The sequence below is a fragment of the Thunnus maccoyii genome, chromosome 10 (assembly GCF_910596095.1).
Source record: "Thunnus maccoyii chromosome 10, fThuMac1.1, whole genome shotgun sequence".
NCBI classification, from domain to species: Eukaryota; Metazoa; Chordata; class Actinopteri; order Scombriformes; family Scombridae; genus Thunnus; species Thunnus maccoyii.
Window position 1 is genome coordinate 25,995,392 of NC_056542.1, and position 27,710 is coordinate 26,023,101.

The following is a 27,710-nucleotide window of genomic DNA, read 5'->3' on the forward strand; positions in this document are numbered from 1 at the left end:
TAAGCTGAGCTAATTACCTGAATTGCCTCCTGGCGCCGGCTTACAATACATTTTCCATTCTCTCACCATATCCGTCTTTTTCACTACATCTGTATCTTAGACTGTAAAATAAGATAATGGACATAGCCCGTGACGTCACCCATCGGTTTGTGGACTCCCATTCTGAAACCTCGCGTTTAGCATTTTGACCGTCACCATCTTCTTTTTTGGAGTCAGAAGTGATGAGAAGTGACCATATTTGGATGAGAGCATGGAGCTGGGAAGGAGCTCCCCAGGGTCCAAGTGCAACACCTCACGCACTGCTGTGGTAGCAGCTTGTCAATCATAAGGTAGCCACACCCTAAAGCATACCCTACTTTATCGTCTATTTTACTCTAATAGGACCATATTTTACAAAATGAACATCATGCTGTATTGAAGAAGACTTGAAACTAGCGATTGAGACCATAGACACTGAGAAGTAGGGTCATTTTCCCATAGAATTCTATACAAACGGACTTTTGGAGCCAGTGGAGTCGCCCCCTACTGGCCATTATAGAGAATGCGGGTTTAAGGTACCTCCACATTGGCTTCACTTTTTACACCTGGAGCTACCTGCTTGGTCTGTATTCTATATTTACAGTAGCCTACACACAGCTACACAATTTAAGTTGTCCAACATATTCTATTTGGTCCCAACTACAAGAAGTATATCCAAGGAAGTTCCCTTAATCTGATAATTTATTTGCTTTTACATCTTCAGCAATGACACAAAATAATTTTGTTCAGGTTCAAAGTAGAATCCATTAACTTAGTCCCCAGCAGGCATTAGACGTTTGCAATTATCCAAACATTGTTGCATGGGAACACATGAACAGGTTATGTAAAAGGAATGAAAATTTTTTGTGAGGAAATGAGGTAGAATAATTTCTATTGTGTCCTTTTGGGGAAGTATGAATTGGAAGTCACCAGTGTTTTGTTCATATTTGAAGTGCCCCCATCAGCCAGCCTTTGTTCTTTTTTTTTATAATTTCGTCATGACATGAAATTGCATACACACACAACTGTGATTATACTTGAGACTGAATGGTGCTCCATGTACTCCAGTCATGAGTACCTCTGAAAGCTTGTCATGAATAATGATGACCAAATGACTCATGCATACCTGCTTTATGAAAGAAACTGTGTCATACCTTTTCCTGCTGTGATACTGTGACCTGACCCCTTAACATCCTTTCCATTCACTTCAGTTTTATTTTATGTTGCGTCACTCGCTTTTGGTTGTGCCGCTCCACACAAAAGAGACGCTACACGAGGCAAAGAGTAGAGTTGGTTTTATCATTTTTATTTTTTTATTTTCAGTTAAGTGGCTGGTCATGTTTATTACACATACAATAATGAGGAGGGTCTTTACATTCATTCACAGGATCCATTCAGAAAAAAAACACTATACAAGCACTCAAGAGGCTCAAGCACACACAAACAGAGAGAGAGAGAGATGAACGCTACAGTTCACACATGCCTGCTTTTTTTTAACACATTTGGAAGATGGATGTTCTTTTCTTTGACCGACTGTTTTTCTGAAAACTTGCAACCCACACATTCTCAAGAAACACCTTATAATGTGTCATTACAGAGTTAGTCACAGAGCACCTTTTTGAAATTGTGTTTGTGTTTTTAAATTATCCACAAAAGGGCAACACAGCACATTGTTTTGGTAGTCAGGAGGAAAGGCACTTGTTGTTTTACACAATATGTGTGCTGTGCAGATATACTGAAGACAAAGGAGAGACCTACACTGATGCATAGAGGAAACGTCTGAATCTGGCATTGCGCTGGAGGAGCCGTGTTTGCAGCACCAACATGATGCTTCAGATTCAGAGTCTGGCTGTTTTTAAAGGTGGAAAACGGCACTACAAAATAATTTAGTCATGCATATGGAGGGGGAAAATTAGCGTATGCCATTATCTCATGCACTGAAAAAGAACTAAGACATTAGAAATGACTTTGCAGAAATTGATTTAGAAGGTTAAGAAACTCAGTGTTCACCACAAAATCCGCAGCCAGCCTTTGGCCCTATTAACAAACATAGATCAACATCACATTTATGACAGGACACTTAACTACAGCTACGGCACAAGGGTAGAATGAAAACACATTATGAACAAAATGGCTCTCGTAATAATGTCAAATCGGTTAATTCTATCACAAAACAATACTTAAAACACAGGATCATGTTTAGGTGCACAGAAAGAGGAAATGACGTAGACAGTGTGACAAGACAAAAAAAAGCTCTTTACTGAAACCGAATCGACCCGGTCTTCTCAACCAATCAGCAAACGGCAATAACGGTCAAGTCAGTCGGACTTGCACCGGCCTTAACCTTCAATTGTTCCAGGTCTGCTTCAGTTTCGCCACCCTTTGTTAGAGAAACCATCAAAGACGTATCCACAGAAACTCAAGCACAAGTATCGAGAGCCATGGCAGGGGCCGGGGGTCATTCAGGCTGCACATGTGAGCGGCTTCAGGATCAATTTCAGCAAAAAGTTCAAACCGATGATGATGACTGCACAGACTCAGCACAACGCATGCAGGGGAAAGGGGCAACAGATTGTGTCGCTATCTACCAGCCAAAGGGGTATAGGGGGGTAATAGGGGAGATGAAGGATTTAGCGAACATTAGAATGTTAACAGAGGTGGAGGGGAAGGTGAGTTTAAGGGGTGACAAGATTTCCTCTTTTTCTTCCTCTTTTTCCCCACTTTAGTCCCGTGTTCTTGAACATCTGCCCTTGTGCTGTTGGAAGGGGTTGTAGAGAGGGACTTCAGCGTTTGGCTGGAGAAGCACTCCTGCTTCCCTGTGTGATAGACAAGACATATCTGATGAGTATATGGAGATAGCAGCCCCTCAAGTCTAAATCAGCATTAAAGGACTACACTGATATTTTTGGAGCCTGGAGGTCAATTCACCCAACATGTGATAAAAGTAATCAGCTCAGTAGACAGCTCTGTCTGAAGGCCTTGCCAACACTTAAGCAAAAAGCTTGTTAAGTAATTGTAGGCAATAACTTCTGACAGCAAAATTTCAGTCTTTACCATTGATGACGGTCATGATGAATCATCAGAAATTTTGAAACTTTAACTGTCTGGCTAAGTTGTCACTTCTTGTGACTTGTCAGGTTTCACTAGTTCTTTCATCAAGCCTGACACATGAATCTTTTAACTAACAATCGGGAGTGGTAATTACAGGTTCTATTGAACGAGACCAGGCTTTGACATTGAAAAGTCAGACTAGTCCTTCAATGTGAGAAATGAGCAGGTTAATATGCTTGTTGACAAAATCTTGACTTCTGAAGTCAGAATTATGAAATAGTAAGTCATAAATATAAGAAAATAGTCAAAATCCTGAGATAGTAGGTCAGAATTATGAGATGCCAAGTCAAAATTATGAGTAAGTAATTGACAATTTTGAGAAAATAACTCAAAATTTCTCAAAAGTATGAGATACTTGTGACATAGTATGTCAAAATAAGTTCTTAGTGTCATTATTTTGAGTAAGTCAAAATTTTAACTTTTAATCTTTGCTTATTATTTAATCATTTTGACTTAAAAAGTCAGTTTTTCATATTTATGACTAAATACCTTACAATGTTGACTTGAATAGTCAAAATATCTTACTTAGTCATATTATTGACTTGACTTAGAATCTTGACTTAGTATCTTATAATCTTTATTTACAATTAGTATTTTTATTTTAATCATCCCTATGTTTTCATTCTTTCTTTTTTTCTTTTCCGGGCATCAACAAGCTTCCATACATAGTTGATGTTGCACATGGGAGCTCATAATTTTGCAATCAGGTCTTAACTCTTTTTATCAAGCTAAGCTCCTGTTGTATTTGTCCTTAAAATAAAGAGAAAAAGTTGGAGAGGAAATAAGGTTGCAGCTTATCCATTGACCACATGTAATTACATATTGTCTTGCAGATCCTGCAAATCTGCTTTCTTTGTCATATTTCAGCCATTTCATTCATTTTAGTTGCAGTTCCCCTTTGTTTTTTGTTTCTTTTTGTCCATAAAGTTTCAGTTTAGACGTCCTGTGTTTATCTCAAAGCAGTCTGAGACCATATTGCGCTTTTTCCATTCTGCTCTCTCATTCAAATCAAAAAGTAGAGAGGATTTTGAAAGGCAGGAAGATTATACAAATGAGACAAATCTTGATGGATTGCTTAAGAAGATGATCCATATTGTGAGAAGCTTTTTGCTCCTCATAAAAAGAAGGCTGGAGACTGAACTTTTGTTCTAAGCTATTCTTACTGCCATTTCAGATGAAATTCATTATCTGTCACAAAAGAGAAAAACTAAATACACAGCAATAGATTGGAATCTGAAATTAAATGCAGCAGATGAATAGAAACTGAATGAAACAGTGATAAAAGTTAGTGTGACTTTATGCTCATTTCCATTTGGACTGTGATGCCCATGTATGTGTGAAAGAGTCGGAAGTGGTGGTGTGATGGCACTGAGTCAACGCTAATTAGCCGTATCAAAAGGATTTGAAACAAGCGTCCCAGAAGTTCATCATCTCTAGAGCTGTTTACTCTCATGTAGCTTAGTGACAACAATTTAGCCACTACAGATGAGGATGCAGCCCCGGGGAAATTTGGATTTCTCTCCACCTTCAGTAATTGCTAAACTAACTAATCTAAGGTACAGTGGGAGCGGATGGCTAATTAAACCCTGTCAGGGAAAAACTAGCAGAGCATAAAAGCCGCTACCTTTTCATGACATATGAAAACAAATCAACTAATAAATAGCTTCTCTGTAAATTGGAAAGTCAGACAGTTGTGAATACAGCAGTCTAAAAGTAAAGGCTAATGAGTCTCCTAAAGCTGAAAAGTTGAGTGAATGTTACAGTATGAAATTGGATGTTCTGAGACTTCCAGCGTGGGAGTTTGAAAATCAAATTCCACTTAGTCATACAGCACCAGGATCACAGTCATAACCATCTGTGTTCCGAGTACATTTGACATTTCATGTTTGGAAAAAAGCAAAATGAGGTTATCAACAACCTCTTCAGCTTCAACCGGTGAGAGGTATTATCTCACCACTGACACGTCTGACTAACTTTGTGTTTACACTTTGGCTTTCTAGCAGACGTTGCCTGCCAGTTTACCAACTGTCTTGTGTTACACTGATGAAGCCAGCATTAGTAGTAGCTCTGATCCTAACATGTAGTTAACAAGTCAGAGCTAACTTTTTTAAAAATTAAATAATAGAAACATCACTAAAAGTTTTGAATTTAAATCCCATATATTTATTAACAAGCAGTCCATGAAAAAATAATACATGCTGTGTAGTGTGGTATCAATGCTGATAAATGTTTTATCTCATGCTGTAACATTTCATATGACTATATTTAAACCTGCATTAACTGTTGATTTATTGTTTGTTTTTTGGCCTCTTGGGGGCAATGCAACAAGCTGTAATCACAACACTGACATATTATCACCATATAAAGTTGCTATGGTGAATGTGTTAGCAAACAGTATTTACATCTGTCGAAGACAGAGAGAAACATTAACTTTCATTTTGAGTCATGTTTCTGCCCAACTGGTGACTGTAAGTGCAATATTCATTCTCTTTTTAGCTTTGTTTTGGTCTTCATTGACTGCTGAAGAAAATATCTGGTTCTTTAGCTGCAAAACACTTCACTATGTCACCGACTAGTTGGGTTTATCAGAGCTTTCTCACTGAAAACAGCTGCCTGGTGCATTTGGATATGGGCGTGAGAGTGGTGAGACTGAACCAAAACGGTGAAATTGGAGGGCAGAAAACCAAAACAATTAGCTACTTTGTTTAACTTTGTTCATCCCTTCTATCACTGCTAAATATCATGTAATTTACTGACACCCTAATCACTGAAAAAAATCTTCAGTAGATCTTTAATTTTACCATTAGTGACCATTGAATGACAGCTGTTCTCAGTATGCTGTGTGCCTAATCAACACTTAATATTCTGCCAATACGTGAGTGCAGTGAATCCTTCACAGTTCCTGAAGGAGCAAGTCATGCTTGACAAGTGATTGATGACATTGCATAATAATGTTATATTATACATTGTGCATAAGCAACCAACCCTTCCCTATAAAGCTGTTATAGTATGTTAGGTATGGCACCTCTGGACCCTTATCAGAACTGGATTTACCATCTTCGGCATGATTATATCAGCACTTGCACAAAGCTTGTAGCACGCGCAATGATCCATCTTGTCTCTAAAAGCCTCTTATTATTCTGCTGCTGCTGCGCTAGTAATGAGATTAGGATGTCTTCTAAGCATATCAATGTCGAACAAATGCGGAGTGAGTTAAACTCAAGTATCCCTCCATCACGTATCGGTTACTCACTCTGCTGCTGATATCATCACTGAGGCAGAAAAAATAAGGGCAAGAAAATGATTAAGGAAATATTACATTTTCTATGTCATTTCACTTCAAGGAAAGAGAACAGAAGCTGGTGGGAAATAACTTGTTAAGTGTCTGACAAGCAGTTTTTACCATTTTGAAGATCCTAGTCAGGGTGCCTTTGCCGTCCCCTGCGCTGGCCTTCTTGGCTTTAGACTGTGACTTCTGGTTGCCCTGGCAGAAGGAGAAAAGGAATCAGTGTGTTAAAAGAGCCCTGGAGATGTGTGGCAGGGGATTAAGATGTGACTGACCTTTCTATAGAGAGCCTTACATTCATTTTCAATTCAGTTGAGGTGGGATGAAAAATTCAGAGAGTAAAGAGAATAGAGGGTGTGTTCTCCAGGGTGTGCTTGGGTGTGAGGGATCAATTTGCTCTTCAAAAACCCAAATGTAGGAGAAAACTGGCTATCGATTGCACCACTATCCAATTTTTCCCTACTTTTACAGCATAATTGTGTTCCCTTTCAGGTAAGGATTTCATCCAAGTGCTTTAGTGTGAATTATGCATGAGTTAAAAAAAGCTACAAAGCAGCAAAGTTTGACATGAAAAAGAAAAGTTTTCTTCCTTGCATATTTTGTCAAAAATTTTGAACCACCAATGCAAAAGAAGAGAGTTGATTGAATGTTTCGGCACGACTGATAACATTTAAAATAAAACCTGCACTTCAAAACATCACAACAAATGCAAAAACCAATGCTAATCAGTTCTTGTAGAGTCTGTTTTCTGTTGTGTCTTAATGACATTCAGGAAGGATTTATTCACTTCCTCACGACGGATGCAATGAACAAAATGTATTTTATTTGGGCAGCATTTCAAAACATCACTGAATGAAGTAAGACAGATGTCTGATCAAATAACGTATGTATGAAAAATGAATTCTATCAACTGGAAAAGGGCATGTCTTATATTAAGATTCATTCTCTTAGAAAAGCACTTAGGGACTGCACAAAAATGATTTGAGTGGTGAGGGAGGCTGAACCTGATGTTTTCTTCATAAATAACAAGGCTGTCACCAGCACCATTAATGTTGTTTCTGTGCAATTTGCGTCTCCTTTGTCCAAACCACTTTACTTTCTACCCCCCAACCACCTTTCTGCAGCTGCATGATTCAGAAAAAGCACACACACACAAACACACATGACGGCCTTAAATTAAGTGCTGATAACGTCTGCAAATGAAGCAGAAGGCAGCCTGACTTCAGCCACAGAGGATTTTTTTTTTTTAATGAAACAAGGATAATGAAGAACAGAATAATGCCTGTGTTATCATGGACATACAGTATATGCACATGATATGGATGAGTCAGGTTGCAAAGCTACTAAATGGGAATGAAATCTTTGAAAATGGGCTCAAGGCGGAGGGAAATGAGGACGTTATCACTGATGTATGGTCAGATTATAACGACTTAAGTGGTTGATGGAGAATAAATGGAAACAGAGCCACAGGCGTCACGCTCGGAGGCTTGAGAGGATGACCTCGCTTGCCCCCCAGTTAAATTAGGCATGATACCTCCGTGTTTTTGCAGTTTTCAAAAACCACCTACCAGGCCTATCTTGGCTGCTAGTCCTCTCCACTGGACGTGTAGAGAAACAAGAGACAAGGACAAGTAAAAAGGGAGAGGGGACAAATAGAAATATGTGTCTTACTCGGCGCAAAGATGGCAGGATGGGAAGGAGAGGAGGCAGGTAGAAGGGTCCGTCCGGGGGGGGGAGGAGTCACAGGGTCACAGGGGGCAGGAGCAGATGAGGAGCAGAGGGAAGGGGGGCAAATGTGTGGGGGGGAAAGGAGAGAGGAGCAAGGCGGATGCTCACATCGAAGAGCACAAATTTAGTGACATTCAACAGAACAATGCAACAAAGCCTAAAGACAAAGAGCTGATGGAAAATAATATATTTGACATTTTTTATAATGTATTGTATTGTATTTATGGTTAGATAAATACATTGCTGAGACCGTTTTTTTCTAATACCATAAACATTTGTTTTCTTTGTCCAAGTTTTGCAAATTTTGTGCAAATTTGAATTAGCTGAGTTTCAGAGGTAAATTGGCAACTGTGTCATATTTTCTTAACATAAAATGGACAGTCAGTGTCATCTGATGACAGAAGTGATACAGTATTGTTGTTTAACTGGTTGTCAATGGGAAGCCTTTCCCCTAAGCAAATTCTATTGTAATTACATGCTGCCCTGATAAAAAATCTAATTCAAAATCTGATCAAAATCTAATCCTGGAGGTTCACAGCTTAAGGAATTACACTATGAAGGTGCAATCCTAAATTGTCTCTCTATTATCAACTATCTAATCTAAATCTAAAAACAATCTTTATGGAAAATTGTCTATATTGACAGTAAAGAATGGTATTTATAGTCTAGTTTAAACAAAGCTCAAATAAATAGAATTTCCAGAATTCTCATCAGTTACAAGGACAAAAACAATGTCATTGATCTATTTATTTTTGTATATACTATGTGTGAGTGTCAATTTCAACTTCAAAAGAAGCTTCATAAAGCAGACTCACCCTAGACTTGGGAGGGGCAGGGGACACCTGAAGACGAGTTAATCACAGAGAGTAAAGAGGTTTGACAGAGTTAGACAGAGTTCAGAAAAGGTAACAGAGGAGCAAAGAGACGATCATGACAGAACACACATGGCAACACTGCTGAAGCACACTGAAGGATCTGTTCATAGACTCTGTGGGTGTTTTTTTTTTTTTAAGCTATACTTTACTTACGATCGTGCGGAAGAAATGGACCACAGCGTTCTCTGCTCCGCGCTTGCGTGGGGAAGTCGCAGAGGCTTTCTGAGGGCCTGGAGAGAGAGCACCACGGAAAGATCCCTGAGGAGGAAAGCAAAGGGAATGGAAGGAAGGGAAAAACAGACATGTTAAACATGTTAAACAGAGGCATGATTAGGGATAGAAACAAAAATGATGTGGCCTGAAACTATTAACTATTAATATTTAATAATAATCATAAAATGAGTGTATATCTGTTGAAATAAGATATAATCCTGTTATTAATAAAGCATTAAAATCAAGAAAATGGCCCTTGAGCTTTATGCACCCTGTTCACTGGGTCTACTTACCTGATGAATGATGAGTGAAAACAGTTGAATTGTCCAGCCTATACATCATGTGTTTCCACAGCAACAAAGATGAGTCTCTATAGCTAAAAACCACTGCACATACAGGGTTACTCACCTGGAATAATAACTATACTTAATTTTAAGTTTAATGAATCTGTACATTATATAATAATCATTCTTTTTTTTTCTTTTCTTTTTTTTTTGACAAAATAAATGCTTGTGGCCTGTACTATCACAGTGGAGGCTAGTGTTGGTGTGTGGTGAGGAGCACAGCCAGTGACTTAATATATATATAATATATATACATTAACAGTAGCCTCACGTCGCTTGACAACGCCTCCCTCATTAGCCTTTATCCAAAACTGACTGAAACCTTTGTCCACGAGTTGTTAAAAGCAAATTAAAATGGAACAGACGAGCAGTTCAACATGTCAGTGACTTGAACTTAACAAAGAAGACTAATTATCATCCCAAAGTACGAATCAATGAATGAAGTTCTTCAAAGTCAGACTTTACAAAGGCTATGTCAAGAAGAGAGCTTTATAAGGTTGATATCCTGTGACTTTGTGTAAAACTCTGGTACATTAAAAAAATCCACTATTAACTCATGCAAACAGCACAGGCAAAAGATTAAAACATTGAAAGGTGAGAAGTATAATTTCTCTAATATCTAACACCATCAACAACCAGCAGCCCACGGGAGAAAAAATAATTTGCACCCACTCAGTATGTTCAGTCTTTTCAGTTAATGTTATCTCATTCATCCCTTCCTCTGACCCCATTAATGCAACAAGGAAATGTGTGTGTGTGTTTATACAGTACATATGTGTGTGTGTGTGTGTGTGTGTGTGTGTGTGTGTGTGGGATGGAGGTAGTGGGGAGGTTTCTGTTCATGACTCACATCCATTATCTCACATCAAAGAACCTTAAGGTAACCGAAAAGGGGAGAAACTTTCACCGCCACATATGGTGTTACATTATATGTCACTCTCACTGTCTTTTATGGGTTTGGTGAAAATGGTCCAACAGACAATTAGATCAATACAGTGATGGAAACACACACACACACACAAACACAAAGAAAGAACGCAGTCCAACCAAATAGATATCTAGCCAGACAATCATGGGTTGAATAAAGGGATTTTTTGTTCCGTTTGGAGCAAAATGTCTACCAAATTGTATATAAAGATCACAATTTCAGATGCTTGAATGAGAACAAATTCATCCTTTCTGTTGTTGATGTCAGCATGTGTATTCTAGCTCTGAAGCCTCCCAAGTGCTTTACTAGTGACCCTTTAATGATGCCCTCTTGCATAAGTGTGTTTCTGTGTGTGTGTGTGTATTGTTGCTTGACTGCATCTGTTTCTGTCATGATGTAAATGATGGGAACTGGAGGCAGAAATGAAAGGGAGGGTAGAAAATAGAGTGACCTCGGTGGCTGCTGGCCCACCTTTGTTTGGGGAAAGTAGAAAAGAAAGAGGAAGCGATGGGGAGAGGAAAGGGAAGATCAAATAAATGCCGTGTGAATTCTATTGGTACAGACTCAGTTTCAGCCAGTTGTCCCTTTGATGTGAATGAGTCTCTCCCCTGTCTTATTTTTCCATTTGAAAAAAAAAAAATGGTAAGATGACAACAAATATCTTATCACAGTGGTTTATTATGGTCCGCTAAAGCAGACGCTCTTAAATGTCAAGTGACTATTAGACATATGTTTCGAAGGGGAAAAAATGCAAATGAGCTTTCCATTAGTTCAGGGCATGCTGCTAATGATGATGGAGACTTTCAAATTTTGAACTGTGACGGTGAGGTATCCTGTTATTAAAAACACATTTCTGTTGCTGTCTTTAATGATGTTTTGGTAAATGTTGCTGATATTTCGCCATTTGAAATTGCTCTCAACCTCTCACGTCTCAGTAGTGTCTTTGAACAGACAGCTCGCAATCATTGATCCCTGTTTGATGTCTGAAGAGAAAAGGTTTCAGGTGTGTGTGTGTGTGATATAGAGAGCGAGAGAAAAGGAGTTGCAGTGCGACACAAACAGCTTATTCTCATCTGCTTGTAACACACACAGGTGCAATTTGTGTTCATTTTGAATGGATTGCCTGTCGATCAAACAGTATTGTGACACCTTTCCTTGGATTCTCTGTTGATAGAGTTTGATTTTCTGCAACTGTTGCTCTTTGTCTCTTCACTGACGATCACAGCTCATGCTAACTATCAACTTCCTCTATTCTTGTTTTATGATTATAACAATAAATACACTCACCAAGCACTTTATTAGGGACATCTGTGTGATCTAATGCAATCCAATACAAAAGCTCTGCCATAAATTCTATTTTTATTTTTTTTCTAATTTTCTAATTGTACTTTAAGTTCATTATTATAATACACTCCAGTACATCAACATCAACCACTATGACTTCAGTAATAAACAAAGAATTATCACCTTTCTGACAATGTCTACTTAAATAGAAAAGTAGAGTTTTTGGCAGAGCTGTTGATTTGGATTTGTGTTCCTAATAAAGTGTTCGCTGAGTGTATATTGCAGAAGACAGAAACAGTAAATTACTGACTGTCTTTTCAAACCTAGCTATAGGTTGAATCAGAGTTGGTTTATTTTAGGATGCAGACTAGAAAAAAATATGTTTGCATGAAAATAAATAGATTTTTTTATCATTAAATGTAATATACATGATTGCTTTCTTACCAAAAATTAGAAGATCAATACCACTCTCATATCTATCCATTAAATGCAAAGCTACAGCAAGGACACAGTTAGTTTAGCTTAGCATTAACACTGGACATTGGGGGAAATAGCTAGCCTGGCTCTGTCCACATTTCTAACAGTCTGCAGTTGAGCTAATATGCTCACAATGACAATGCTAACATTTTTAGCAGGTATAATGTTTACCATGTTTACCATCTTAATTTAACATGTTCCATGCAGCCACACTGAAAGTCAGGCTATCAACACCTCTAAAGCTCTCAAATCAATCATGGAGTGTTTGTTTAATTAGTCTTAATTAGTGAGCCAAGCTAGCTGTTTCTCCCTGTTCCCGGTCTTAATGCTAAGCTAACCATCTCCCGGCTCCAGCTTCACATTTAACAGAAACAAATGAAAATAGTATTTATCTTCTCATCAACTTTCAGCAAGACATCTTTATCTCTGACAGTGAGCTGAGTGTCTCTCAGCTGTTTCTACTGTCACACATGCAGACAAATGATCTAAACTGGGCGAAATGAGGGAAGCAAAGCCAGAGGTCAGGATTCAGGACACACACAAGGTATGAGTGTCCTGCAGCTTATAAAGGGCGGGTTAATGATCACAACTGCCTCCTCTCAGGTGAGAAGTCACAGCCTGGCCAAGAATCCACTACATAATGGATGATGCTTAATAATTAATCCCGAGCAGAGAGAAGGCATGGCTGAAAATCTGACAATTTCATCATTACCCTCATGAAAAATGTCTCCGCTTTCTGTCTACGTTCACTTACTTCACACTGAAAACTAATTTTCCACAAATCCAACCTGCAGCACTGATATGGAAGGAAACAATTCTAATTTACATATTTATTTACTCTCAGGTAGCCTATCTGCCTCTTAGTGGTCGTTAGGAAGCTGAGTAATGTATACAGATAGCAGCTGTAGTACTGAACCGGTGGTCATTTATCCGCTTCCTCTCTGCATCACTCGTGAACTGCGTAGGATGCTTCACATCTATCAGACTGTGCAGAAGAAAGAAGTAATAATTTCATTCAACTCTTAGGACTGCTTTTCTTTTTTCTTTTTGCAGTTGCAGCCTTTCAGATTCATGAACAGAAGGAGTGTGGGGCCAATCGATGTGGTTGACAAACAACGGTTTGTCTGGCAGTAGAGATACACAAAAAAGGCAGCTGTAGCTTGCTGTTCCCCTCAGAAGGCAATCAGGTCCTGTGACTCACAAAATCAAATACCAAACAAGAAGTAGGCTAATTGGGCCATTATCTGTGTTCTCAGATAGGACTCATCAAGAGAAAATAAACACAAAAAAAAAAAAAAATCAAATCATCAAATCAAGTCATATTCAGTAAAACATATTTGCACTTTTAATTTATTGAACTCAGAAGCTACATACACAGGGGTTTCACTGTCTTCTTTCAGGTGTGACTGGTGAGGCAGGCTGCGGTATCAATCATTTGCAGCTTGTTTTTTAAATTGAATTAAAATGCATGTCCGTCCAAATCCCAAAAAGTGTTTGTTTTCATTGTGGAATTGAAGCAATAATTTCCTGTGCCAGCGTTCCTGCTTGTATTTATGTCTTGGTCCATTTAACCAAGGTGTGAATATAAACACACATTTTTTTTTTTTGCATCCTAAATGAACTTTTAAATGAATTAAAATGAGCCTGCGTTGATTGAATTTCTCAGAACTGTTTTCTTTTGTTGGAGAGGTAATCATCACAAACATGCTGCTGTTCACATTAATGAAAAGTCTTTATACACCATTCAGATGACTCAAATGTGGCAACACTCCTCTCTGACCTGAGTCTAAATGAATGGATTTCAATTCATGCGTGAGACCGGGAGGACCACACTTGGCATGCTGTTTGTGGTGATCCCAGCGTTTTGCCCTTTTAGTAGACAAACTGAGTGAAAAGAGTGAAAGGTGATTTATTGTTTTCTCTCTTCTTGTCATTTTATCTTTGGGCTCACAAAAAAAAATCAAGCCAGACATCCATTACTCAGAGATAAACAGTAGCTCTGCTTTCCATTAAACCTTCTCTGATAACTCCTTTTTGTTTTGCAGTACGTGACTGACTGCATGCTGGAATATATTAATTTGTGTTAAAGACTGTAATATGGAAGGCTGGAGACAAACTCAAGCACACTTAATACATGCTCAAAGTTGAGTTTTCTACATCTGGCTGCTTTTCTTTGTCACTAAAAATAAAATTGCAACACTGCTTAAAAATTGGAGTAATGACAACTCAGAGTGTTCAATTTTTTTTTTTACCAGTTGTTAGCAGAGCTGTTAAAACAATATATCACATTCTTAAAGCAGAAGGGGAACCAAAAAGAGAGACATCAAGCCAAACACTCATTAAAACAAAACAAAGAGAGCGCTGAGGGTGTTGTTAAAGAGTTTTAATCAAGCAATAATCCAAAAGCTGACAACAGGATCAGGTTAGGAACAGGTCAGCGGTCACAACAGTTCACAACAGACGGTTACAAGTATCCACTGTAAAATTGAAGGCGTTACAAAACAGGGATCAGCAGAGATCCACTGCTGGTTCAAACAAACTCTCTGACTGGGTCAAAGACAGGTGAACCTGAGGTGAGCAAACTGATGTGAGGGAGGACCTCCCCCGTCCCCCTCCCTCTCCATCCAAGACACTGGGGTTAGAGTACAGTATCACATGAGTTTTGGTTTTGACTGTTCTGCTGAAGCCTGATTCATACACAGTAATCACTCCTGTATCGCATTATATGACTTGTCTGCCATTCAACAAATGAAAATATACAAATTAAGACTTGAAATATTCTCTGCTCTTTATGAGTCTTCATTTCTGCTTTAATGACTATTGTTCATGCAAACTTAATTTCCCCTCCAAATAGCACATGATTATCCCTGTAATTTGAAATGATCAAAAACCTGTTAGCATTGAAATGCAGATTTCCTGCAGTAGTTTCATATCCTGAGAGTGGAGTTTGTCTTTTTTTGGTGTTGTCTCTCAACTTCTGAAACAGCTCTTATGTACTGTTTAAACATTTTCTCATAGCCCATACTCAGGCCTGGATTGAAAGTTATGTAAATAAATGAGACAAGGGACAAAAAAAGCCCAAGATATCAGTTTGTAAATGGCTCCACACCTGCCAAATATTAAAACAGTTCAGCTTTACTCAAATAAGCATGCATATTTACATGTAAGACCCAACAAAAAACACTGACACAAAGTATCCCACTAATACTGCCGCCTTTAAGTCAAAGTATACATTAAGTACGTCTGTGGAGCATCTGTGCACACAGACAGGCAGGGCGGATCAGAAATGAAACTGAACAATATCTGTCTTATGTAGAATTCTTTATGGGAATAAAAAGCCTTTGCAGCAGAAAGTGCAAGTTGTTTTTGGCTAGAGGCAACGGAGGTGGGGCGAACCTGTCTGTCATTTACTTGAGATGTGAACACTCATCATCTGAAGGCAAACCCTTGGTGAATACATAAATATATATTTGTACAACTGTTTTTTTTTGTTTTTTTTTTAGTAAACTTGTCATCAATATGGAGAGCATTTACATTTTATGGCATAAGGAAAAAGAAAATCAAACAAATACTGCAGCAAATCACTCCCTCGCCTAATGTTAAATGATAGCTTCACAATTTGTTCTGTTGACATTTTCCCTGAACATCTCATGAGTATAATTTTAACCAAAGCAAAATAATATCTGATCAGCAGAACAGGCTAAAGCACATATATAAAATCATTTCCATCCTGGATCTTTCACTAAACACCTTTTCATAGTTGATGTAAGGCATGGGGAAATGCATATTTTCATGCTGTTCAGTGATTTCTTTGCAATTATCTTGCCAAAGCACTCTGATTAGCACTCTGCAGGGTTAGTGGAGCTGGAAAAAAAAAGCTTATAATCAGAGAGGATGTTTTTGCCCAAAGGAATTTCCTAACTGTACCATAGTTTTCCTTTAAAACCATCATAAGTAATATCCATGGTTTGTAAAAACAAGTGTCCAAATGAACAGCCATGAATCTTGCTGGAAGATATACAGCAGCACTCTTTCTGACAGATTTACAACAGGCTTTGGGATTTAGCGTCAATACATTGCAGCAGTGTTGTCAGGATAACCGAAACTCATTCAGCCCAGTGTTTTGAAAGCTTCAAATTTTCATTTCATCACTGCCTCCAGAGGGCATCACTGAGCACATGGCCCAGGGCCTGAAAATCAGTGGAACCAACAGAGCTGCTGTCTAGTTCCTAATAGCCGTGGCAACAGTGCCAAGCAGTCCATCATGTCTGGAACTGGATCCCAGTCTGCCTAAACTGGTGGACAAACTGGTGCCAGGAGCTACACATGGAACAATAGCAAAAATGGACACTAAGCCAACATTATTTATTCATTTTTTGGACAACATGGGTCTGATCAGTGAGGTTGAGTGTCACACTAAGATGCTAACAGTCAAACTTCTGGTATCTTGACAACACTAAAGTGCAGAGTAATAAAATAGCACTGCAGGCTGAAATAATCACTCGTCTGCAAGATAAGATAAGCCTGTTCTTACTTTATAGACTCTTGTATATATTCCCAAACCAGGGATGATAATATGCTCCTAATCTAACATATCATTACATTTTAAAATATTTCTCTTTGATCATACATACCATAATGTCATCATTAACTTGAAAGTGACTTAGCAGATTGCTGTACCGTGTGTGCAAACAGTAGTAGAGCACTTCCCTATGGCTGACTTATCACAGATGTTTAAATATTAGCCCAGAGACAGAGAAATCAAAGAAACTCACTCTCTGCAGAGTACCTAATGCCACTAAAATGCAAAATTATGTACCAGTATTACATCTTAATGATGCAGGCATAAAGTTCCCCATCTCTCACATCATCATAATCATCATTATCATTTAGGGACATAGCTGAACTGCAACACAGCTGTTCTTAACTCCAGTTTGACAAATGTTCCAATAAACAAACTGCACTACGGCAGCAAAGAGTGAACAAATCCACCATTCACTTATATTAGACTATATGTCACCTACAACAGATATAGAGAATAATGCTACTAATGTCAGTACCATTCAAATAAAAGAAAAACAGAACAATACGGGTATTAATTCTTAAATGATTCAAAGTCACAGCCTCTTTGTAACAAAAAATAAAACAAACCCCAGCCAAAGTCATTATCCGCTATCAATTCATAACCTGTTATGCCGGTTAACGTGAAACTTAAGACAATGTCAGACTTTGGTTCACCATAAAAACAACAGTAAAACACAAAACTATTACAAATATTCTTACATGATCTGTTAAAGAATCAGAAGTAAAAAGTGGTTCTGGGAGCGAATCAGCAGAATGAACTGAGATACTTGAGAAGGGTCGAGTTTTCACCTCGACCCTCCCTGCTTCCTCACCTTGCTCTTCCTCTTCTTGTCCCCTCCAAAGAACTTTCCAATCTGATCCAGGAGGCCGGGGTTCTTCTTCCTCCGGCCCAGTCCGAAGGCGGCTTGTGCAGAGCTGCTTGCAGATGCCATGGTAGTAGTAGTTTGGTAGTATATATTCGTATTTGTCAAATGTGGGGTTCTTGTCTCTCTTAAATAAGAGAGTGAAGGACAGAGGAGGGAAAAGAGAAAAGAGAGGAGAGGGAGGGAAAAAAAAAAGCTAGCCTAGTCTAGGTCCTGTTCGGGGCTGTCCGACCCACACTCTGAAGCCGCTCCGCTGTGCTCCTGGATGGTCTGCAACTCGTCCGATTCAGAGGGTCGGTCTTTGAAGGTGTTGTCCTCTCGGCCCGGGGCATCTCGGGAGAAGAGGCGGACCAGGTGGGGGCGTGGTGTGGCGGCGTCAGGGTCAGCTGTGCTGGCAGAGGTCCAGGGTTGGCGGGGGCCCTCAGCGCCCGTGGAGTCAGTCACCACCGGCTTCTCCGAGACGCAGCCATTGTTCTGGTTCGCATCTGCCTCACCCAGGCCTGCGCAGAAACAACAAGGGTCATCTATGGGCTTGGGCCTGCATGGCACACAACAAACCACAGCAGCACAATGGGCTCTTTTGACGAGACTGTGCCCTTCCTGCTGCAGCAGAGACCAGCAGAGCTAACATTTCACATTTGAACTGGAATGAACCTTACCCTATGAACGGGAAAAGGTGGAAATGTGAGACTAAAGGCACAAGCAATGGAAGATTGTTCACTGAACTCCTAAGCATCATGTCATCTCTGAGGTCACCTTCACTTTCACCATCTTGGGTGCAGACATTTGTGAAGCAAAACAATGCTGTAGCAGGTGAATCCCTGCTAAATCTGACTGGAACACAATGCATTAGAGTGCTCTACCTTGATGTATCACATTATTACAATCACAGGCAGGTTCAAACATTTTACACAAGTAATTTCTGCAAGAACTAATCTTAAAATTAACAAAAATATGCATGCAGTACCATTGTAACAGTCAACCATGCACAGTGTATTAAATCCAATCTCCCTACAATCTCATGGTTTATTTTTCAGTTCAATTATGATAAGACAAAAGTCACATGTTCCAGCATATTACTTCCAATGAGATGGAAGTACAGCTGTTCCCCTAGCATCCACTTTGACAGCTATCCATTAAGCTAGCCAGCTCCCACAGCAGAGGACATCCAGTGCATTCCTGCCTGCAAAACAATATACACACTGTACTGGCAGAAATGGTGTAGCACTACACCAGAGAATCTGCATGCTAATATTGGCCGAAACAGTGGCCCGTTGTCAGAGCTGCATAGTTATTACAGAGAAACAAAGGGCCCAGTGTCACTAAAATAACTCCTATAAGTATGGATTTTCAACCCAATGCACGGTGATACTTATCTGATTTGGGACCCGAGAGCTACGAGGCTGCTGTCTCTGCGTGCAGGGCAAGTGCTGCTTCTATGTAGAAATGTGCAATATGATTTGTTGCAGTTGTAGATGGAATTACTTATAAAACAATGCATCTATGGCAGTAAAATCAGCATAATAATCTCTCATCATTTGGTCTACTGGGCTCTTGAGCTTGTTTCCCTTCTGGCAGATTAGCAAGTCATGTATCAAATTTGAATTTAGATGAGGAGTAGATACAAATATGGCTGAATTCATTAAGAAATACAAACTTTCCTTCTTTGACGGGGGCAGCCTTGAGGAACCACTAATAGTACATTATACACACACCACTGCTACTAAACGGCTACTAAAGCTTTGTCAGAGCCATAATGACGGAAAAATGTACAACTTGGTTGTTTTTTTATCTTGCTGTTTGTTCAGAGGCGAGACTGAGGGATGATGATAGATACTTGACGTCCACCAGAGTCATTACGTTTTCAGGGAGAGACAGAGAGAGAATCAGAATTTTTTCAAATGCACATTCAAAACTATTATTGTGAGGAATGTCAGAAAAAAGACACAGATATAATGTAAATGTTGACATTGGACTGGACAAAATCTCGGTTGCAGCTCTCCAGCAAAACTCTAATATGCCAGAACACCAAAAATCATTCATGAAAGGCATTAGAAGCCTGTCTGCCAACACTGTCTGTAGTAAGACATGACTCTAAAAAGGCCTTAATAAAAAAAAGATCTAATTATTTCTTTCTCTTGCAACCAGGGCTGTTTTTTCAGCACTTCCATAACATCGCTCCTCAGACGGCTGCGGCAGCCTGGCCACACACACTGCAGCGTTGTATAAAGTACTTAGTGAAAGTTGTCTCTCCCAGTGTGTCTGATTCTCTCATGATTAAATTCTTGTCAAGGCGAAAAAGCCTCCAAGAAAAAGGCCCTGATTTTAGAGGCCTCTTTGAGATACAAAAACTCCTTATTGTGTTATCAATTGCATTAAGGCAGATAAGACATCCTATTATGAAACTTTGAGTAGGTTCTTAGATATAGATTTTATTTGTAAGTCTTTCAAATTACTCTGATGGCAAAAATTAAACAAATTGATGCATATTATGTATTGAGTTCAGCCCATTTGTGTCATTTATGTCAGACATACTGGCTTTAAGTAAGTGAGTGTTGATGCTGAGCCAAAATGATATAATTAATTCAACAAATTGGTTTAACCCTATTTAGCACTGCATTAGAGAGCTATGCAACCTGAGATGATAATAGATTTATGTACCTCTGCAGTGAAAGGTGTGGATGGCCTCCACTGGGCTTTGAAAACACAACAGTATCTCCATGATTCGTTACCTTTTGACAAGAGTTTGAGCACTCTGTTGCAGTTGGCCTGAAAACTTTTTTCAGTGGTTAAAACAAACCCTCCAAAACATAAGACTTACTGTTATGTTTTAAAGTTTCACCCAGGGGTTCGTTAGCAGACAGCACGACCTGCCAGCCACTGGAGGAAAAGCTGGCTTGTGATCTCAGCAGCCAATAGTGAGGCTCATTAGAGAGTCACTCTACATATGTTTTATGGATCTGGGACAATTCTAAAGGGATCACAGCAAAATAAGCAAGTCGGTTCAGCTCATTGCTTTGAGTTGTGACTGTGTACATGGAGCTATACGCTCCCCCACAGTGGTACAGCCTCATAAAATTGTGGCAGTGCTTTCTAACTAATTTATAATTTGCTTACAATAATGTAACTCTTTTTTTTTTTACCTTACAGTAAATATTTTATATTACGATGTTGTTCCCTCTCAGGAGAGCCTATGTGGTTGTTATTTTACTGCAAAGAGTAGAAGAAATAAGAGCGCTGCTGTCTTTCTGTCCCAAGTGGCCTGCCTATGAGTCCTCTGAAATCATTTCACCACTAGAATATCAATAAAATACAAATTACAAAGAGGAAAACATCCCTGACACAGCTGAACTTTAATAGTCCACCATAGTCCATAAATACTCTAACAAACACTGACTGCATGTTCACAGTGTTTGGCCATAAAAAGGTGATGTGCTGATGAGTAACTGATTAATCAGCTGACTGCCTGTGTGCTCTTATTAAAGCTGCATTAAGTCAAGGTTTTAGTCTGCCAACACACAAACTGACCAGAATACATTTGTGGGGGATTGACAGGATTGTTGATCAATGCTGATGACTCAGTGATTACTGAAGCAGGTGCTGACATTTCTGCCTAATCAGAACTCACTCTCCAACCCCATACTCTTTTGTGGAAAAACAAAAGTCCCCTCCCCCACCTGTTTTCAACCGCCTAATGATGAAGGGTGGTGAATGACTGACTCTGTCCAAAAGCTACAGAATGTTGTTTTCATGTCTCAAATACGATGCTTTAATGATAAAGCAGTATTATTCTTCTTCCTGCGTTTATCATGGTGTTATTTATCTTTTAGAGATTTTATTGGATCTCTGCTTAGATTAGATAGTTTACTCATCTGTATGGTGAAGATTAGACTGTTATTTGTGTCCGTTACCACCCACCATACCCTGTATCAGATAGCCATCAATGTTGTTGATATGAAATGGTTGCCATTAAACGTCCATTAAATACAAATAGACTAGGTGATGATCCTTTAGTTGCTGTTTGTGATTGTGATCAGCTGTTTTCATTTTTTATTGTATTATAAACTGTCTGCAAACCAACACTTTTATGAAAATATACAGTTATTAAATCGAATAAATCAGTGTCTGTAAAAAATATAACAAATAGGAGCCAAAAGTATATTTGTGAAAGATATTTCAGTTGCTGTAGTTTAATTTAGTAGTTAGTAGTAATTTAAGCTAAATGTGCAAAATATGATAGAAACAAGTGAACAACAACTATTCTAGTAAGTAAGTTTGCTGTCCCCCATAACTCAAATGTATATTCATTTTTCATGTGCATGCTTTATGTAGAGAGGCATGAAATTGGGCAAGTATCCTACTGTATGACTTGTAGCAATACGGCAGCTCATAGAAGTGCAATTAATGCAGTACGACAAGCCAAGCATGCTGGATAATTAAGGTGGCAGGACGAGATATTCTGGTTGGTTTGTTTGTTGGAGGTCTTTTTGCTTCATGGATATCCATGTATCCTGTCTCACTTTCCCAAATGAAAAGCTCACTGAGCTGCCTTTTCCACCCACACAGACAGTTTACTCTAATGTTTCTTGTTATAACCATTTCTTTTGTATAGTCTCCACTAATCAATCCAACTCAGACAGTTCTAAGGGAGAGCTTTTGTGGCCACCTTGTTTCTGTGGCTGTGTCACTGACAACTGTGTGACAGCCTGCGCTCCTCAGTATGCTGACTTTTTAATTAGGCCTGAGCTCAAGAAATTACAATCAATCACACGCTGACTTGTTTTCTCCACAATTCAATCTTCCCTTTAGTTTAATAACAACTGCCACGTCCCTTAAGTTCACTAAAAACTGCCAGTCAGACAATCAATCAGAACGTAGCAAAGTTTAATAACACCCTCAGCACACCTAACCAATTTTTCCAAGGAGGGTTGAATCAAGGGTAATTGAACTTGGTTGAAGATACTTGAAGACGTTTCGCCTCTCATCCAAGGAGCTTCTTCAGTTCTAACGGACAGGTGGGCAGTCCCAGGTATTTAAACTCTGTGGGGTCGTTATCAAGGTCATTGATACTACTTCAGGTATCTTCAACCAAGTCCAATTGCCCTCGATACAACCCTCCTTGGATAACCATGACGTGGATGACTGGGACTTTTCACAGGCACTACCAATTTTTCATTAATTGCAATTGTCTGTGCTCCTCAGCCTGGCAATTAAGACTCACCTTGTCAAGCTGTGGTCCCTCTGAAACATAAGAGATTATTGAAGAGAGAAGGGAAATAAGCTTTCATATCACACTTATGTTTTTTCCACTATTCCCTAAGATACTGCTTAACAGAAGTGAAGGAGAAAGGGGAGATGGGCCAAATATGATGCTGTGTGATTTGTTTTCCTCTCTATAGTCCTTCATTACATTAGAAACAACCCTTCTTCCTCCAGCTGCATAGCTATCACTGTGCACTTCTATGCAAAAGAAGCACAACTTGTACACAGCACTAAAGGCCAATTATCCAGCAGTCTGACGCATAACACTGCAGAGAGGAGCAAGGGTCTGCTGAGAGTATGCTGCCTTCAATTTGTTGGCTCCCTTCATAAATACCGGATTTATTCATGTGTTGAAATCTAGAGATAACATCAGTTTCTCAGACATGTCTGTCGCCAGTTTAACCAGCAAGGTCCTTAAACCACCAGAGAAGAAGACAGTGAGGTCAGGATCTGCTACATACACTCTGTCAAATATATGGCACTGGATGTCTGCCGTTATTAGCAATAAGAGACGCTGGCCTTATGCAAAAAAAGTCTCCTAACAAGGGAATGCTTTGAATACTGTGAGTCCTGTATCACGCTTTTCACCCAGACTTGGTTAAACCCCGAGATCCCGGACTGTCTTGTTCAATTAGAGGGGCTCTCGCATATTCACTCTGACAGAAGCGAGCTGTCAGGGAAAAGCAAAGGGGGACTCTATTGTAAGTGGTGCAGACAGCTCACAGTCCGGAAGAAACTCTGTAACCCTGATGTGGAACTGTTAGGTGTGAGTGTCAGGCTGTTCTTCCTACTCTGAGAGTTTGGTAATATCATCATCTGCTCTGTTTATGTACCCCCAAATGGCAACGCCTCGAGGGCTGCGACACAGGTGGCAGACTGTGTTCATGATTAACTACAGCACACCCCAAAATGCCCTGATCTTCATCATGGGAGATCTTTCTCATTACAAATTAAACAATGCATTGCCGGGTTTTGAACAGTATATTAAATGTGATACCAGGAAGAATAGGACTCTAGACAAGTGCTGTGGTAATGTAAAACATGCATATATATCCATAGCTAAACCACCCCTGTCTAACACTAACACTGGTCACCTGATCACCACATACAAGACAGCCCTAAAGAGCAGTAAACCCCTAATTAAATCTATCAGTACATGGACAGATGACAGCATGGAAACACTTGAAAGGTTGCTTTTTATGCACAGACTAGGATATCTTCTCTGGAGAGCTGTAGCTGGACAATGCAACAGAAGTTACCACAGATTAAATAAAATTCTGTGTTGACACTGTGATCAAAAACAGACAATAAAAGCCTACACCAACAACAAACCTTACACCACAAAGGAGATGAAGGATTGTATTAACAGAAAAAGACAGGCATTTAAGACCAATGACCACCTACAACTAAAAACTGTACAAAAGGAGTTGAACCAGAGGCTCAAAGAAGCAAGGGAACACCAGAAGGAGGCAATAGAGACAAACCTCCAGACTATGAAATCTTAAAAACTATGAGACTTGATGAAAACAACTACCAACATGAAACCCACAAAGAAATCTTTGTATGTTGTAGATGAACTGGCTATAGCAAATGAGCTCAATGTTTTCTTTTTTAAATGAATTTTTTTCAATTATGATTTCTCTGCTGAATGTGACATAGTGCCAGATGGTATTGCTATTGGTGGTGTTGACAGGCTAGAGATCTATCCTAAAACAAAGTCCAGAGGTCCAGATGGTGTCTCTGCTTTTCTATTAAGAACATGTGCAGATGAATGGACACATGACTGGTGCTCCATTTTTCAGAGGACCCTAGATTCTCAAACTGTACCAACACAATGGAAAAAGCAATCATCATACCTGTTCCTAAGAAACCCTGTCCACAGGAGAGTGGTGATTTTAGATTTCTTGCTCTAACCTCTGTTGTGATGAAGTGTATGGAGAAGCTCATAGTGAGCAAACTACAGCTGGATGAAGGCCCACAGCTAGATCCCTACCACGTCACATAAACCAGAGAGGTACTGATGATGCAACCAACAGTATACTGCACTTAGTGACTAAACACCTTGAGAAACCTACAGCCTATGCTAGACTGTTGTTTGTAGACTTCAGCTCAGCCTTTAACACCCTGCAGCCTCATGTTATACTGAAAACATTGCAGCAACATTGCTTCCTCACCCTCAACAACAGAAACAGAGGGGATGGTGTTCAACCCCAAATCTATTAGAGACCACTCACCAGTGGTTGTCCATGACCAGAACATAGCCTTGGTTGACTCTTACAGATACCTGGGCATACACATCGACAAGAAACTGACATGGAGTGTTCAGGTAGAAAATATCTGCTGTAACGGGTATAGGAAGGACCCAATAGCAGCACAAATGACACTGGTTTAAACTCAGCAGTCTTTATTTCACACGATGTCAAGGAAATATTAGCACGGTCGGAGAAACACAGTTTTTGAACCCCGATCCTCCACTCCCACAACGGACAAAGACCAGGGAACAGGCAGGCAGAACTCAGAGTCAGGGACAGAAGGCTGGTGGGTTTACCGGGGCAGAGACGAGGAGCGATGGTCGAAGACAAGCTGATCAGAAACCAGGAAGGCAGTCCAGTGAAGAGAGCAAGATGACTGAGCATAGTAGCGTAGACAATCTGACAAGAAGGGAGTGGGCCGAGGCAGCTTATATACAGGCTTGATTGCAGATGATGAGCAGGTGGGAGCGCCAGGTGAAGGTGGTTGAACTAATGAGGGGTGTGGCAGAGCAGAGAGTGAGACTGAATGATTGGATAATTCCCGCAGCAACAGGTGAGGGGGAGAGCAGACTCTGACAATCTGCACAAGGGTCCAACAGCGGCTACACTTCCTTCATAGGCTGAGAGTCTTTGGTGTTGACCAGAAAGTGTTGCTCCTCTTCTACCATGCCATAGTTGACAGCATCCTGCAGTATGGTTGTACTGCAGTACCTGCAGTACTTTATGATGACTCTATGTTGATGAGGCTGCTTTACTCTTACTGCACATATTATGTACACCATTATGATAACGACGGGCAGTGTGCAATTTGTTGGTTGATGACAGGTCTGTGCATGTACTGTAGGTATTGTTTGTGTGCATGTGTACGGGTGACAGTCTGTGTATGTACCATATGTATGCACTATGTTTGTATTTTTTAACAGCAGATAACATATGTTTTTGAGGCAAATTTCATTTGGGACAATAAAGTCTATTTTAAAATATGTTTTTAACTTCTTCCAAGACATTATTGCAGTCTGAGGGTGAGCAGATAATAGCCTGTTATCACATCTTGATTAATTCACCATGACAACACCAAGATGTCCCTATGACAACTAAAGCAGCAACGGCCTGATAATGCTGGTGAAATTACAGGGGACAATTGACATGATCTGCCGCCTTGGAGTAGCTTATTGTGCCCAGAACAATTACCATCACCACCTCTGTCTCTTGCACAATGTAGTAAATAGTTAGGTGAAGACACCAAAAACGGCCCATCTGATGTGTTTAACAGAGAAATTCAGTGCTGGACAAGAGGAGAAAGATCAGCATCTAGAGGGGAAGAGGTATGCAGGGAGTGGGCCTCAATCTCCTCATTTTTCCTCCTCTTCCTCAGCATGAAGAGGATGTGTGGCCTAGCTTCTGGGACAACAACAAGGCCTGTGGTGGGACTGAGGCACGGGAAGTATTCCTCTGAAAAAACACTCATAGCTATGTGGCCCCGAACCAAACCTCCTACCCAAGGGCGAAAATCCCTCTGCCGCAACATTCATGGTGGATCTAAAGCACCCACAAGCCTGGAGAAAAAAGCCTTTCTCTGTCTCTGAAACCCCATCTGGCATTCAGGACGTTAGTCCTCCAGAGATTTTTCTGGACGAGATAAGACGTACCACTCCCTTCTTCTAACCAAAGCCCTGTTCATGACCCCTGAACTTCACTTTTAGCAGTGACTTTAAATGGGGAAGGATGTGATTCTCACCTGGCAGTACCGCTGATAACTGTGATGATAAAGTAAGGACACGATTTAATTTGGTCAAAACTACACTAGCAAGAAATGAGGCATTAGCCATGTTTGGCTTGATCTTTGTCTGCTATGAGGGTTGCAAGCTCCATTATATACACAGCAGTGTCAGAGCTGCTGTATTTATCCAGGCAGGTGTGAGGCTTACCCTCAAGCACTACCAAACATAATGAAGCCCTGATCTATCATCACCAGCAGCTCCTCACATCGATTTGTTTACTGACAAACAGCAGCTATTTTCTCTCTCTTTTTTACATCTCTTTCTTTATCACATCATAGCAGGGACAGGGGACATTTATAAGTTTTCTCAAATCAATAGAGGCGCGTGTGCCAGTAGAAAGTATTAAGTACAGAGATATTGGCTTGTTGTTAATTATCTTCCATATTAAACATATCCTGGCTATGTGTCACTGTGCTACTGTTCGTTAAGTTTAGAGCTGCAATGATTAGTTGATTAATCGATCGACAGAAAATTAATTGGCAATTATTTTGATAATAATCGTTTTGGCCTTTTTTCAAGCAGGAATTGTCTGGTTCCAGCTTCTCAAATGAGACGATTTCCTGCTTTTCTGTCACATATGACAATAAACTGAATATCTTTGTTGTTTATCTCTGTGTTGTGACTGACCTGTGGGATTAAAACGGAAATATTCCTCACTATTCATAGACTATATGATTAATTGGCAGAAAATAATCAGCAGATCA

General features: G+C 39.7%; 2 protein-coding genes across 2 annotated transcripts in view; both read right to left on the reverse strand.

Annotated features, from left to right (window-relative positions):
- Positions 1-1,292: 1,292 nt before the first annotated feature.
- Positions 1,293-17,780, reverse strand: LOC121905342 (myelin basic protein-like). The gene is made up of 5 exons (XM_042423535.1): positions 17,661-17,780; positions 9,172-9,276; positions 8,959-8,985; positions 6,533-6,604; positions 1,293-2,834 (listed from the first exon to the last, which is right to left on the reverse strand). Exons 1-5 carry the CDS (start codon positions 17,778-17,780, stop codon positions 2,802-2,804), a joined length of 357 nt encoding a protein of 118 aa, XP_042279469.1. The 3' UTR covers positions 1,293-2,801.
- Positions 14,633-27,710, reverse strand: part of LOC121905341 (myelin basic protein-like) — a 67,720-nt gene continuing 54,642 nt past the window's right edge. Inside the window, exon 4 of the mRNA XM_042423534.1 lies at positions 14,633-18,211. Coding sequence (XP_042279468.1) covers positions 17,913-18,211 — 299 coding nt within the window. The 3' untranslated portion in view covers positions 14,633-17,912. The remainder of the gene's footprint in view (positions 18,212-27,710) is intronic.